Below are 15,595 nucleotides of genomic sequence, written 5' to 3'. Positions count from 1 at the left end.
TACATGAAAAATATCATTTTATAATGATATTTCTACATAGATTATACATTAAATATATATACATATAGTTTATATATATAATCTATAAATAGATAAATGAAGCCCACGAGTTAACGAACACGCTAAGGTTAGCCCACTAGCCTGATGGATATTGGACTCGAATAAGAAGCTCATATAGCGAAGCGAGCGGCGTCCTCTGGAACTAGATCTCGTCATGGTGGCGAAACAAACGACTGAATGATCTTGTCTAGTCGATTGTATCTATAATGTGTTTTGGTCCTCGAAGTACTAGCATGGTAGCCCTGTGTGCGAGGGTAGGAGGGAGTGGAGGATTACGAAAGACAATAAAACATCACCGGCCAATACGTCTAAAACATTGAGAAAATCGGAACTAACATGGTATGCCACATGCCCACATTATTATCATTTAGAGTAGTTTTAGGGAATTGCTGTATATTTTCCCAATTGGGAATGATCCTAAACTTCATGAAGAACTTTCATGCATGTTCAGATTTGTAGGCATCCATAAACAAATTTTTGTACTATTAAATCTTTGAACACCTAACTATAAAAGTTCATAGCCTTAAGATCCCGTTGGTTTGTAGGGACTTTTTTAAATCTCTGTTACATCAAATATTTGGATACTAATTAAAAATATTAAATATAGACTATTAATAAAACTCATTTCATACTTAGGACTATTTTGCGAAACGAATCTATTGAAGCTAATTAGTCTATGATTAGCGAGTGTAATGCTACAGTAAATATTTACTAATTATTAATTAATTAGGCTTAAAAATTTTATTTAATAAATTAGCCTTTATTTATATAATTAATTTTTTTATCGATTTATATTTAATACTCCCGTAAATTCAACCTCCTAACCTTGAAAAAAAAAAGTTGGGAGAAGCCACATGATAGATTAGCAGAAACGATCCGAAAGTTGTCAATCATGTCATATCAGGCGAAGCTGGCAGGAATCCATCCGAAAAAAGTTCTACGGCCAGGATCAAAAGTGGGAAAAGGACGGGTGACGTAGACGGTGCGGATGAGTCAGACCGTGCCATTGTGATCGGTTGCCGCCAATTCCTCCCGGCCCCACCTTTCGCACCGTCCACGTCCAATTAACTCCGAATCCGTGCAATCCGGGCCCACCGCCCCGCCACCGACAGGTGGGCCCACGGGAACCTGCTTTCCTACGTGGACCCACCGGCCGCATCGGCACTGCCTCGCGTACGGACAAAGCATCTTTTCCAACTTGAGACGTCATTGACAGGTGGGCCTCTGTACGTATGGGACCCACATTCGGTGACGCTACGGGGAGAGCAAGCCGGTCACGCAAGTATAGCTGACTATGCTCACCTACAGATGGGGCCCACGTTGTTGGCCCCACCGGTCAGTGGTCAGAGCGGGCCCGCGCGTGGCGATAACGCGAGTGTTAAATCGTTTTGCCTTTTCGCACCTCCAGCCTTCCCTCTCCTCCCGCCGCCCTCTCGCTCCGGCGCTTCTCTCTCCTCCCCGAACCCCACCGGCGAGAGGAGGAGGAGGAGGAGGAGGAGGAGGAGGAGAGGGAGGAGGAGGAGCACGGCGCGCGGGCGCTGGGAGCGGCCAGGGGTTCGGGCCGTTGAAGGGGAGGAGGAGGAGGAGGCGGCGGCGCGCGGAGCGGGAGAACCGGGGAGATGTCGACGCCGGCGAGGAAGCGGCTGATGCGGGACTTCAAGCGGCTGCAGCAGGACCCTCCCGCCGGCATCAGCGGCGCTCCGCACGACAACAACATCATGCTATGGAACGCCGTCATATTCGGGTACCCGTCACGCGGTTGTAGTCGTGGGCTTAGCTCTAGGTTTTGGGGCTGGGGATCTCGCGGACTTCCCTCTTGGTTGTGGGATTTTTGATTTTGTTTTTCGTGGGTTGATTTGGTTCTGATGTCGTTTGCTTCTCATGTTTGGTACTATTTTGCAGACCGGATGACACGCCGTGGGATGGAGGTGAGTCCATTTGATTTTCCCCTTATCTTGCTCTGATCGAATATCTGTTTGGTTTAGTTATTAGTAATTCGGTGATTATATTCTGCCATCTTGTTCTTTGATTTCACATCACAAAGACGTTGTAATGGAGGCGTGTAAAAGGAGAAAACACTGAAATAGCAACCGCCCTACATAAACTCAACTTTGTGCGTTGTTTTCTTCGTTCTGGTATAGGAAACTTATAGTTAAGCCATCTGTGACTGTGATGCATTCTTGTTTACTAAAAAATCTAACACTTGATCCTCTCACGCGTTTGGTTGGTGCTTTAATGGCAGGGCTGTCAAAATTTAATGAAAAAGTCTATGATTCACATGATTTGAGTTGTTCGAAAAATTACAGTTGTCTGCATTTTTAACCAACAAATGTGGATGTTCTAACTTCTAACAAGTAAATGGTGCTTCAAAGTACAAACTGGCTAGCTGTTTCTCGTACAGTTTGGCATGCTTAACAAGCACACTAGAACATTATCTATCAGCATAGAGCTCATAAAGGAACTTGCTATATGGCACTTGGAACTATAAATTCAGGTCTCCATTTCATTGGAGTCATGACTGCATTAGTTGGAACATGTTATGATCAGGTTTAGGTATTGTGCTGCTCTGTGAAATGCAGTTGTTTGGATCAAATCTTTTCTTATTCACTAGGGTTTGCTGGTTCATTTGGAAAGAGCATACTGCTCATGTTTTTGAACAGAAGTCACAGCATTAGGGTGGAGATAGTTGTAATCTTTAACGGCATTGTGTGGGGTGGGGTGGGGGTGGCAACTGGTGCACCCTGCCACCAACAACATCCTGTCATAGTTGTAATCTTTGTCGAACTTTATTCCGTTCAATCATAGGTTCATTGGTTGGCTAATTCTTCGGCCAACCTGCCAAAGATAAATCTTTTCCACTATGATTTTGTTGTTACACCAAACAACATTTTTACAAACCTTGAGAAGATACCACTCTAGTTTGATCCAATTGTTGATTTTAGAGGGGTAGGATAGGGGATCGAACAGAAAACCATTAGGCTACGACCTGAAAACTGCTTGTGCATGCATTGCGAGTAAAGCACATTCTGGATGATTTCAAATAGATCCGATTTTTAGAAAAATCCAATTGAACTTAGAAAAGATATCAGTTGGGTTGGATTGACTCGCAGCAGCAGCTGGCCTTAGCTTCGTACCTGATGGATGCTAGCCAGTGTCCCCCTCCTCTTCCTTGCACAATGTGGAGAGCTGCCATGGCCATTGTTGGACGTGTTCAGAGTTGAAGAGGGACAGTGGCTCAGGTCACTCCCAAAGCCATGCTTGCTGCAGTGCTATCTGAGGGCGGCACGACCAAGAGAGAATGGAAGGGAGCAGCAGTGGTGCCATTGGGAGTGGACCAGGGTAAGAGGGAGGATATGGTGGGGCCGTCGGGAGGGGACCAGTGAGAGCGCCACCATCACCCGACCTCCACCTACGCTTGACACCTTTGACATCCGCATCGTCCGGTGGGTGGCAGATGTGTAGATTGGAGGAGCTTGGTGGTGTGGGGTGGCAGAGTCTCAAGCCCTAGTTTTGTGTTCAGGCATGCGAAAGACCGTTATGCCTAGACCTGGTACCTGATGGGGCTGAGCGCTGGTACCACCAAATATTGAGAAATGCGAGCCATCTGATTAAGCTTGATTGACGGTTCCCGTTTGGTACTTCCCTCCCCTCAAGGATGGTAAAATTGCTCTGTAGCAAAACAATGAAGGTGTCTCCAACTAGTTTTTGTGTCAAAAGCAGGGAAATGCTTTTGAAAAGCCATCAAAATGCCAAGTTTGAGCTATAATAGATTTCTGCTGATCTCCTAATTAGTCAGAGCTGTAGTCAGTTTGTCATAGGTTATGCCATGTGACTAATTAGCTATCATATTATCGGGAACAGGCATACTTCATTTAAAATGGAACCATCTGTCTGAATGCTGGAGTAGGAAACTGTAGACCTAGTTTTTGGAAGCAATTTAAGTAGCACAATTATTATCATTTATCATTTATCATTCATCGGGATAAAAATTAAGTATTTCTTTTGTGTGGGATCAGCCCATGATTACATCTATATTCTTAAGAGGATACACCAGTTTGGACTTATGTGCAATACTGAGATTGTGCTGTAACAATTAGATGGCAGCTTCACTCGGTGGCCTATTTATTGTCCAAAATAAGATTAAAATATTTGACTAAATGCTTTCTGCATACACTGTTGGCCACATGGTTTGTTTTATATGTTAGGACTGCAAATTTGCAACCTCATGTAGTCAAATAATCACATCAATGAAGTATGTTTGTGGTGTCATTGATTATGAAAATAATATAAATAATATACTTAAGTTAGGGCTGATAAGCTCTCTAAGATATGATTTTGTCACATATAGGCACGTTCAAGCTGACCCTGCAATTTACGGAAGATTATCCCAACAAACCACCAGTTGTTCGGTTCGTCTCAAGGATGTTTCACCCAAATAGTATGCCTCATTAACTTTTTATAATCACTTAACTATTTTTCTTTTGGCAAAATACTACGTTGTGAGATTGAATCCTCAAAAATTTGCACAACTCATTGTTTTGTTATCCATCCAGTTTATGCAGATGGAAGTATCTGCTTGGACATCCTACAGAATCAATGGAGCCCTATATATGATGTTGCTGCGATATTGACCTCTATCCAGGTATCATTTGAACCTTCTCAGGGTGACTTAACAATCAAATCTATAGCTTTATTTAGTTTTATGCTTTCCCTTGTTTGTAGTTGATTATAACCCCTTTGTATATAGTGTATGAAATTCGCTCTGGTTTTGTATTTTTGTCGTTCCAATATGACAAGTTGCAACTGCCAAAACCAGATCCAGATTTTAATTGACAGTCGTTATCCTTTACCAAACAATCTGTTATATGGGTAATGCGTCATCAATAATCTGTTATCAAATATCAATGGCATATGTACTCTGATTCTAGCATGATTAGAGTCTTTCATCGATTTCATGTTGCTGTAAGGATTGTTCACCTGCATTTGCTGACAAATAAGGGCTTGGGGGACCATAACTGATTCCTGCCCTGCCTGCCTGCCTGTATCCTCAGTTCCACCTACCAAACTTAGCTGTTTCAATTATCTAAAGAAAAAAAAACTTAGCTCTTTCTTGTGTGCTTTTATCTGCAGTCCCTGCTATGCGACCCAAACCCAAACTCTCCTGCAAACTCCGAGGCAGCCAGACTATTCAGCGAGAACAGGCGCGAGTACAACCGCAAAGTCCGCGAGGTTGTGGAGCAGAGCTGGACGGCCGACTAAAAGCCAAGGACATGTTCGAGTTGCAGTTTCTGCAATAAGCTTCACCTAAAGATACGCATCTCTGGCTTTCCCGATCTGTATCACCTACTAAAACATAAAAAAACCTTCACTTATTCAGTGTCTGTTGTTCCTGTGATTGATCCACTGCTTGCCTCAATTTGTTTTCCCCAATGTAGTGGCTATCTATTTGACGAATTTATAAGGTATTGATGCTTATGTAAAGAATTATACTAGCCAAGAAATTGCTGTTGCTAGGTTGCAGAAGCCTCTGAATGCTTTGTGCTTTCTCTTTGTACTACTAACGTTTAGCAGTCACGAGAAGGTTGCTGTTTCTGTAACTGGCAGAAACAGCAGCAGTTTTATAATTATCACGGAGCTCTGACCGTTGGTAGAAACTACTCCAGCTTTTATATTGACAGAACAGTACAGGTGCTTGCACAGCAGAACATTATTGTTCGCCTAGAGAAATACAAATTTTATTGTACGCCTAAAGAAAAAAACAAATATTATTTTACTTCTAAAGAAAAAAAAACAAATCAAGATGTTTCTGAGATCAAAGGATCAAGAGAGCAAAAACATTCAGGGAAGGGAAGGAGTGCATCAAGGAAGTGAAGCGCACATCCTGGAGGATCAGTTCATCAGTATCTCTCGTCTTCAGCTTGCCGCCTGCCAATGTTGCACGCCGTCTCAAAATTTCCATCTTCAGTTGCGGCCTGCAGCCACACTGATCCACGAGCTGACGAATCCTCACATTCTTTCTCACGGCCAGACCTGTAGGAACAAGCCGTACTTTAGAATCTCAGTAAAAATTTCACATCATAACAATGGCAGAAGTTCCATCTCATTTCATCATTCATCGATGCACAGCAACCTAAAACTTGCCTATAAGAAAAATCTTATAGTCCTTAAGTAAGCACCGAGAGATAACCTTTTATAGTGTCAAATTTGATACATCTTGTTATCCAATCTACCAAATTTTGCACTATAAAATATGAAATGTGGTACCTCCAAAAGACTGTAAAACCATTCAGCCTATAAACACCTCAAGAACACTAACAAAGCAATCATGGTTTACGATTGTGATGATCACTAGATCAGTGCATCTGTGCATGGATGAATGGTTCTAGATCAGTGGATGGATGAATAGTTCGAAGGTATGGTAGAAGCACACCTGGTTTTCTCGTTCTGGAATCTGGAAGACTTTGTGGCCCGGGACGACGACGACACCAGCGATCCTTCGCTGCTCCGGTTATCTCCTTCCCAGTCGTCCTGCACCTGGGCAGCGAACTGCAGGTTCCAGAGGACGTCCTCGATCGACGGCCGCTGCGCCGCCTCCTTGGCCAGGCACCTCAGGCAGATCTGCATGATCGTCCTCAGCGACTCATCGGAGCATCCCTTGCTCACTTCCTGGTCTGCAAAGCTCCTCCTCCTCACCAGGTCCTCATCGGCGACTGCCCATAGCAGCTGCAAGACGAGAGATTCAGAGGTTGTGTTGTGTCACTGATAGATAAAGAAGTTCAGAGGTTTGGCATTTTCAGGTGAGCATGGGTTCAGGTGATGATCATGTCACTTACTAGCTCTTTCATTATCTCAACCTCATATAGGGATGTGATTGGCTTTCCAGACACAATCTCAAGTAGGATCACCCCGAAATCGAAGATGTCGGTTTTATCGCTGAGCATTGGACTGCAAAGTAAAAGAACACATGCAAAATACAGTGGTTTTATTAGTTATACTGATTGATTTTGAAATTGCCAGAGATCATAGCATTGTCATTCGTTATAATTTTGCTTCATATGGACAAGTACTTGTAAGTACCTTTCAGTCTGGTGCCTGCTTCCCTGTTGGATAGCAAATAGCATAACATTATTAGTCAGCAACAGTTGGGGAAAAAAAATCACCAAGGTTTGCTCACTGTGAAAATCATTGATCTACCTCAGGTTTCATGGCCTCTCCTAGGATTGGGATATTGTAGCTGCTGATCTTCGCGACATGATTCTGATCAAGAAGAATGTTGTTGATCTTCAGGTTATTTCCAAACAGGCCAGGCATCATCCCTGCATGCAAGAACTGAATCCCATTGGCGATACCGGTGGCAGCCGAAATTCTCTGCGCCCATGTAAGCTTTCTTCCTTCTGTTCCTTCTGGTGAAATTCAGTTCAAAATGCATAGCAGCAGTAAGAGACTGAGTACTGAAACCATCTGGAAAAAAAAAAAAGAACCCAAAGAAGAACAGCTGACAATTAGCTTACGTGAAATCCTGCTCCGTAGGTTCCCATTTTGCACGTATTCGAACACGAGATACAACTGGGTAACAGTAGAATCATCAAGATCATACTCAAAGCAGTGTCCCAGAGCGCTGACCAAGTTCCGGTGTCTGAGCCTAGAAATGGTTTCAATGTGGCGACTGAAGCTCAACGAGCTCTGATTCCTCTTAACCTTCAGGCTCCTGATTGCCACTAGTGTGCCATTGCCTAATCTTCCTCGATACATCTGAAAAACAAACAACGATCTGATCTCAGCTTCCAAGCTTTTCAAAATGTGAAGATAATTTGAACAGAACAGAGTGAATTATTGATCGGTGAAGAAGAAATCTGCATACCTCGCCGAAAGAATCTTGCCCCAGTAACAAAGAGTTCTCGAAGTTGTCAGTGGCAGCTTCGAGCTCAACCATGGAAAATGTTCTGTATGGAGGAATTCCCAGAGCTCCCAGCTTCACTGTCTGTGATATGTAACCTGTTTGGATTTTGTGAATTTTGGCATCAAGTGCTAATCTCTGAAGAAAATTTTAGATGAAAATGCAGTGATGGGTGAGAGATCATACGCGCATCGGCGAACATCTTGGAAGGGTAACCACTCGTGCTCGAAGAATTATCTTCTCCGAATGCCGTCGCCGGTGGCCTCACCATTGCACCTTTCTTGTTCTTCTTCCTCGCGGCGAAGAAGGCCATGACGCCGATCGCCGACACGGCGGCAAGAACCGCCATTGCGATGCCGGCGACAACGCCGGGTTGATGGGTTGTCTTCTTGCTCTGCTTGCCGTGAGTTATCCCCACGGCCAAGGCCTGGTTCTGGCAGAACGGCGACGGGTGCTGCGACGCGTCGTCGGCCGTGTCGAGGCAATTGGCGTTGACGAGCACCACCGTCGCCGGCTTCTTGTCCGGCCTCAGGCAAGCCGGCTCGCTGCCGGTGAGGAGGTTGGAGGACAGGTCGACGAACTGGAGGTTGTCGCCGCAGGGCACCTTGTCGGAGAGCACGCCGGTGAACCTGTTGCCGGCGACGTTGAGGTACCGGATGGCCGGTAGGGAGAGAAGCGCCGGCACGAACGGACCGACGAAGCGGTTCCACGACACGTCGAGCCGCTCCAGCAGGTAGAAGGAGGTGAGCTCGGCGGGGAGGCCGCCGGTGAACCTGTTACCGCTGAGCACCATGGTGACCACCTTCCTGCCCAGCTCCGGGAATGCTGGCCCGAGCGAGTTGCCGCCGACGTCGATCACCTGGAGGTTGGTCAGGCCGCTCATGTCCGGCAGGTTCCCCGTCAGGTTGTTCGACGCGAGCACCAGCGACCTCAGCGACGCCATGCGACCCACGGACGCCGGCACGGTGCCTCCCAGCGAGTTGTTCCGCAAGCTTAGCACGGCCAGCAATGGCAGCTCCCCGATCCACGCCGGCAGCTCGCCGGCGAGCAGGTTGTCGTCGAGGATCAGAGTCTGGAGGCCGGTGAGATTGGACAGCCCGCCCGGCACGCCGCCGTAGAGGTAGTTGCCGCTCATGTTGACGATCTCCAGCGCGGCGAGCCGGCCGATCTTGTCCGGCAAGGGGCCCCAGAGCCCGAGCCCCGACAGCGTGAGCACCTTGAGGTCGGGGAGCCTCGACAGCGCCATGACGAGGGCGCCCATGGAGAAGTTCATCGGGAGGGGAGGCGCCCCCCTCGCGCCGGCGATGTGCAGCTGCGTCACCGTGTCGCCGTAGCACACGACGGCGGCCGACGGCGCCACCGTGCCGCCGCCGCCGCAGAAGTCGGTGGTCCGGCGCCAGTGGCTCAGCATCGGAGGGTGGTTCAGCATCTGCTGGATCTTGAACAGCGTCCATGTCTGCGAGTACTGCAGCTGAGAGCTTCCCGGGAGCAATGCAAGCAACGCCGCGAAGAAGACGACCATGACATGCCTTGCACCCGCCATTGGAGAAGCTCTCATCAAATGCTACTCGCTTCTTGATCAGCAAGAACCAACAGTAGCACCAGAGAAGCAGAGCAAGCAATCTGTACTGCCAAAAAAATTTAATCTCTCAACTCTGATGATTCCTTCACCTTCTCCTTCTATGGTCCAGGACAGTATGCACCATCAACAGTGGAATCAAGGCTTTGATGTGTGTTCACAGTACCAGATGGTAAGCAAATTATCATCAGGAAGAGAGAGAGAGAGATCAAAAATCACATTTCTTGCTGGCTTGCTCTCCTTTCTTCAACTGACATGATCAAGAACAACAACATCAAAATCATATCAGCTGAAGAAATCACCACTAGGCGCCAAGACTAACAATTTCACAAGAGCCAAACAACAAACCATGCACAACTTACCTGATGAAACTCAAGCAAAGGAACGTTATCACTGATGAACTCAAGAACCTTATTGCAGTATACTGACCAGTGCCTAGTGTGAGTATCCTCTGATACTGCTGCTACTTGTAGACCCAGTAGTGCAAGTGCTGGGTTGCCTGTGCTGCACTTCACTCACGGGTGGCTGGCAGAGGCATGAGGTAGCTGCAGGCAGCAACGGACAGGTATGTCTCGTCTCCAAAGGTTGAGCTGGAGACGGGGAGCAGAGGCAAACGACAAGGACTGGCAGTCCCAGCGTTCACTTTTGCTCACTGTTGAGTCTTCAGAAAAGAAAAAGATATATATATATATACACCACTGCTTCTGCTTCTCTGCTTTTCTTGGGATCAGACTCTGATCGGTGATTGTTCGGAGTGGATTACTGTGCTACTCTGTTCATTATTTCAGAACTGAAAAATTGCTGTGACAGATCTTAGTTTGATTTGAGAAGTGTTGCCACTGTTTGCCATGCTTAGGATTGCAACTGAAACTTGCTGATAAGCCAGTCCTGTAGCAGTAAGTAAGTGGACGTTAGGACATGATGCTGGTACTGGCAATAGTTAAATGATGCTTTATTACTCTCCAAATGAAGCTTTTTCCTGGGTGAGTGTGAGTACCACATATGTCCCGTTTTTTAGCACCACTGTTAGTAAGTGTGGTGACATTGCCCTTTCTTTCATGAGCTTTTGCTTCTTTTCTTGGATTCTTTCACCCTTTTAGCACTTTTACACCTGATGAGGGCTCTCCTCCTTGCTTTGCATAAAGCTAAGGTAGAGCAGGCATCAAAGCACCCCAGCAATCCTGGGGTCCTGGGATTGGAAGATGTATATACTACTATTATACTAAGGGCATGTTCAATCCACGGACCGACGGTTATCTCTATGCATATCGAATCTATCATATAGACACTTAAAAAGACATATCATACAATTCAGAGTCTATTTCATTGTCTATAAGTTATTTAATGTTTTTATATAGTTAAGATCAACTATAAATAAAATATTAAAAATTTATTATCTACACAACAGAGCTGAAATCATTTATTCTTTTTTGGAGCATTTGCTGTTGCCGTCGACTGACGAGGGAACGACACCATCGGCTGGTAGGCAAGGCAAGTTTTTTTTTTTTTTTTACAAAAATACCGACTCCGTTGCCTCTAACGGAGGCGTTGTACATGCCTAAAATAGACGCTGCAAGACATAATTGTTTTGCACTGAATCTTTGAACTCTGAAAGTTTCAGACTTCAGAGTGCTCTGGAGTTTGTGAGATTTCTTCCATGCTGATCATGGATGAAAACATTGTGAAATAAATGCCACCGTCTCCACCTAACTTGAGCAGCGCACTTGCTGTGCCAGTACACTGTCCTGCTTATTAGAGCGGAGCTCAGGAAAAGTAATTCCAAAGGGACAGAATGAATGTCATGGGCAAGTGATATTTCGGAACTGATTATGTACCTAACACATCCATCAACTTCACAAAAACCGTGGCCTTGAAATTCAATGCAGTGGAACAGCGTGCATGTGCGTGTTAATGTTGAATAAATACCACGATAAATAAGTGAAAATTGCAAAAAAAACTATTATAATTTTGTAAGATCGGAGATATGTCATCTTGACCTATATGTTATTGATTTAGGTAGACCCTATATGTCTTTAAGATACCGATGATATTTTCTAACTTTACAAAATTATAATGACATGTTTATAACTTTTTTTATACAATTATCCTATACAAGTAACATCTTTTAACTCGTAAGAGAAAAAGGGTCATCATGAGTTCATAACCCTAGAAAAATTTGTGACACATCAATTACCTTTTGCCAAAGGACAAAAAAAGGAGAAGAAACAATGAACGAGAAAATGTTGTGGAATTATGGATACTCTAGCTACCTATATTCAAACTTTTTTAGACGTGTGCCTATTCTAGGCAGTGGCTGTACAACCAGCTGACCGCACAGTTTTTTTACGAACACCCCTGAGCCTTAAAATTTCCATGTAAATCCATTAAAATTTATGTAAATAATCTCACTAAACTATTATGGTTATAATGGACCCCACAGGGCTCAATTGCTCCGTCACTAATTTAAGATTCAACAATCATGCAGACAATACTTCTTAACTCAGTCGACAAGAGGGGATTTCCAACTGATAAATAAGAGAGAATACAAGGGGGATAATTGAGATTTCTTGTTTTTTTAATGAATAATTGAGATTTCGTTTTTGAAACGTCATTAGCATTAGATCAAATTAGCACACAAAAACATTATGATATACCTGTGATTAATAGGTATATCAGTATATGTCACTCAAAATTTAGTAAACTGCGCAAAACTACCTCCTCACTAGAAACCAAAAGAAGAAAAACATTACGGCGGTGGAATTGTGGCACATATACTATACCGCTTCAAAAAGCAAGAAGAGGGACGGGCATTTTTACAGACTCATCGCTCATATAACCTAGAAAACATACTAACCCCCTTAGCATTTTTACGTTTGACGCCCTTAAAATTTTTATGCTACAATCATCTATTCTATTGTTATTTGTTTTATTATTAAATATATATATTAGGTATTAATTTTATTTTTTATAAAATATGTGAATAAAACAAATAGTTAAATGTATGTTTAAGTTATCGACATCAAACATAAAAATCAAAGGGGAAATTATTTTCATCATTAAGTTGGATTTTCACTCCTTTCTGTTAATTAAATAGTTAGAAAATTTTTAAGACAAATTGACAATATAGATTAATATGAGATATATTACTCTACAAACATATAATACAAACATATAAGTTCATTTGAACTTCACATAAGTTATAACAAAATAACAAATTTAGTTATAAATGTATGAGTAATAGTTTTAGTTAAATCTGTTTTTTGGTCAAATTATAGGCTCCCATCGTTTCCTAGATGTAACTGCTTATAAGTCAAAATTTGAATTTTAGAACTTAATTTTGGACTCTATTTTATGGTTTTTCATCATGGTTTGTTTTACACATTTCGCTTTTGAGTCGATATAGACATGTATATAAAAGTTTTACTTGCAAATTATTTTTCGTTTATAAAAACATGTTTTCGCTTATTTCTCTAAAAAGCGAAACGATGGGAGCCATAGAGATCAAATTTAAACATGTTTGTAAAATAATATATCTTATATTAATATATTCTATTATTTTTAAAACTTTTTAATAATTATCTAGATGATATATAAGAAAAGATGTAGATATCCAATCGAGCGATAGAAAATCCATCTCCAGATGAGAGGGGGTGCTATCATTCTGCTGCAGCCTCAAACAAAAAGAAGATAACAACGCTCGATTAGCTGGATGTACTTGGTGTTAAAGCATGCAGCTATACGTACTGTACATATGGGATTAGTACACTGCACCGAATTCATCACCGGAATACACAGATCAGGATAGGGATCGATCGAGCAATTAATCTCTACGGGGCCGGAGAATTATTGGCCAAGTGTAAAGGGCAGATCATTTCCTACAGAAACCAATTAACAGCTAGAGAAAATACTGTACAACGCATGTGCCCTTACAGCCTGCACAACAGTTTAGTCATTCGTATCTTCTTTCGAACGATAATCGATCATTCATATTATATCATAAAATATCACATTAAATATATATATATATATATTATTAATACATATCAATTGTCTATTTTCTTATATATTATTTAAGAAATAGTCATGCATAAGATATTCTTATAATATATATGGATAACGGCTAAAAATATTAGATGTGTTGAAAACTTAAAATAAACTTCTGAATCACATTTTTTTATTCTAAATTCTATATTTTTTTATGAATAAGCTGCTGGACATGCTCTTACTGTGCACCATGACCCAGGTGCAGCCTGCATCACCCAAGTTTGCAAGTTTGCAACGCAACGCCATGTCTGTCCCGGCGAACAAGCGCGTAAATTAACCTCGTGTCTTCTCTAGCGTCATGCTCGATCGCTCTCGCGTCCATGGCCGGCCGGCTCCATGCAATGCATATGCAATGCGTGCACGTGCTAGGCGAGATCGATCTCGTCGGCTCGGGCCACCGCCATTAACTGACGCCGGCGTCTTGTCCGGTCCGGTGGTTGGCGGTTTCCCCTCCCCGCCATTACTCCCGCGATCGAGCTTGCGTGCTCGAGCGAGCTCGATCCGTGATGCTCGCTCGCTTGCTCGATCCGTGACATGCTAGAGAATCCAATTAGGATCGATCGGTTCACCGCGCCGCGGAGCTAGCAGCTGAGTCGTATGTACGCACGCGCGCGGCGGCGTGAACAGCTAGCGTTCACCGGCCGATCGCCGCCGGCAGGCCTCAGGGCCATGAGCAAAATGCTTCAGACGACTGGCTGGCTGCTATCGATATGGTCCATGACCATAGATACAAAACTTACGGGGGCGATTGGCACATTTGCAATGAAAAATAATTTGTAAATAAAACTTCTTTATATGTATTCTTAATGATATAAAAAATAAGTCTATAAAAATAAACTATGATAATAGGAACCTCAAAATAAACTTCAGATTTAATATTAAAAATTTAAAATTTAGCTTACAAGTATAAGCAGAAATGAAAAAGGAAAAGATGAGGGTGAGACAGTGTATTTCGATGTTTTTAACGATTTAGTTCTATATTCTCGTGTCCTTTATCTTGTAATTCGTTAATTGTTTTTCTCTATTGACGAGAAAAGGTGATGTGATATTAATTTCGATGTTATATTTAATTATTTAGTTCTATATTCTCGCCCCCTTTTATCTTATAATTCGTTATTTCTTTTTCTCCATTGACGAGAAAAAGTGATATGATACCTTGGTGGTTGAGTGTTACTATGTAAGATTTAGTTCCATATATGCATGTGCTCCCTCTTACCTACCTCTAGGATAGTAAGAACCATCAGTAAAATCTTGACCTTATTATTTGCTTTGATTAATATGATAAATATAATTTCAGCACCAAATTAATTGATGATAGTAGAAAAAGGAAACACTGATTAGTGTAATTATCCTTTCCAAAGTTAACCACGCGCCAAGGTAAGCTAAAGCCCGGACCATCGAGGACGTGATGACCAGGGGCCTGGACTTGACGTTTCATCAGTCGAAATAGGTTGGTGCGGCCTAAAGCCAACATGGCCCGAGTATAGTGAATATCAACAGTGTTTGCGGCAATTTTCTGCAACCAACCGCCTACCCACCATCATGCACGGGTCGTCGCTGTCAAGACCAGGGGTGGAATTTTATGTCAATGGCTTTGTTTAGTTTGTAAAAAGTTTTTTAAAAACATTAAATCAAGTTTTTGACACTCATTTAAAGTATTAAATGTACTGTAATTATAAAACAATTTTAAGATTCCGCCTGAAAACCGCGAGACGAATCTTTTAAGTCTAATTAATCTGTCATTAGTACATGTTGGTTACCGTAGCACTTATGGATAATCACGTCCTAATTAGGCTTAAAAGATTCATCTCACGATTTTCCACGTAACTGTGTAAGTAGTTTTAATGTTCATATATATTTAATGTTTTATTTAGGTGTCCAAAAATTCGATGTGATTTTTTTAAGTATAGATTTTGGGAACTAAACAGATCCTTACAAATGGAAAAGGTGGCTAAAATTCTGTATGTATAGTTTGTTCAGACTCACTGGTACCGTTTGCTAGATTCGTCACCGGT

At 42.8% G+C, this 15,595-nt stretch overlaps 2 protein-coding genes across 2 annotated transcripts; one reads left to right on the top strand and one right to left on the bottom strand.

Annotated features, from left to right (window-relative positions):
* The first annotated feature begins 1,521 nt into the window (after positions 1 to 1,521).
* On the top strand, positions 1,522 to 5,614 carry LOC102705800 (ubiquitin-conjugating enzyme E2 2-like). The gene is made up of 5 exons (XM_006650646.3): positions 1,522 to 1,804; positions 1,963 to 1,988; positions 4,409 to 4,498; positions 4,614 to 4,702; positions 5,191 to 5,614. Exons 1-5 carry the CDS (start codon positions 1,680 to 1,682, stop codon positions 5,317 to 5,319), a joined length of 459 nt encoding a protein of 152 aa, XP_006650709.1. The 5' UTR covers positions 1,522 to 1,679; the 3' UTR covers positions 5,320 to 5,614.
* A 72-nt stretch (positions 5,615 to 5,686) lies between these two features.
* On the bottom strand, positions 5,687 to 10,175 carry LOC102705516 (probable inactive leucine-rich repeat receptor-like protein kinase At3g03770). Its single transcript, XM_006650645.3, has 9 exons — positions 9,899 to 10,175; positions 8,144 to 9,786; positions 7,922 to 8,055; positions 7,572 to 7,812; positions 7,255 to 7,463; positions 7,138 to 7,160; positions 6,894 to 7,005; positions 6,491 to 6,783; positions 5,687 to 6,090 (listed from the first exon to the last, which is right to left on the bottom strand). The coding sequence occupies exons 2-9, from the start codon at positions 9,513 to 9,515 to the stop codon at positions 5,958 to 5,960; spliced, it is 2,517 nt and encodes an 838-aa protein (XP_006650708.1). The 5' UTR covers positions 9,516 to 9,786; positions 9,899 to 10,175; the 3' UTR covers positions 5,687 to 5,957.
* Between the last annotated feature and the right edge of the window lie 5,420 nt (positions 10,176 to 15,595).

Source organism: Oryza brachyantha, chromosome 3 (genome assembly GCF_000231095.2).
Source record: "Oryza brachyantha chromosome 3, ObraRS2, whole genome shotgun sequence".
Taxonomy (NCBI): domain Eukaryota; kingdom Viridiplantae; phylum Streptophyta; class Magnoliopsida; order Poales; family Poaceae; genus Oryza; species Oryza brachyantha.
Note: the sequence above shows the minus strand (reverse complement) of the source record. Positions and strands in the feature narration are given on the sequence as shown.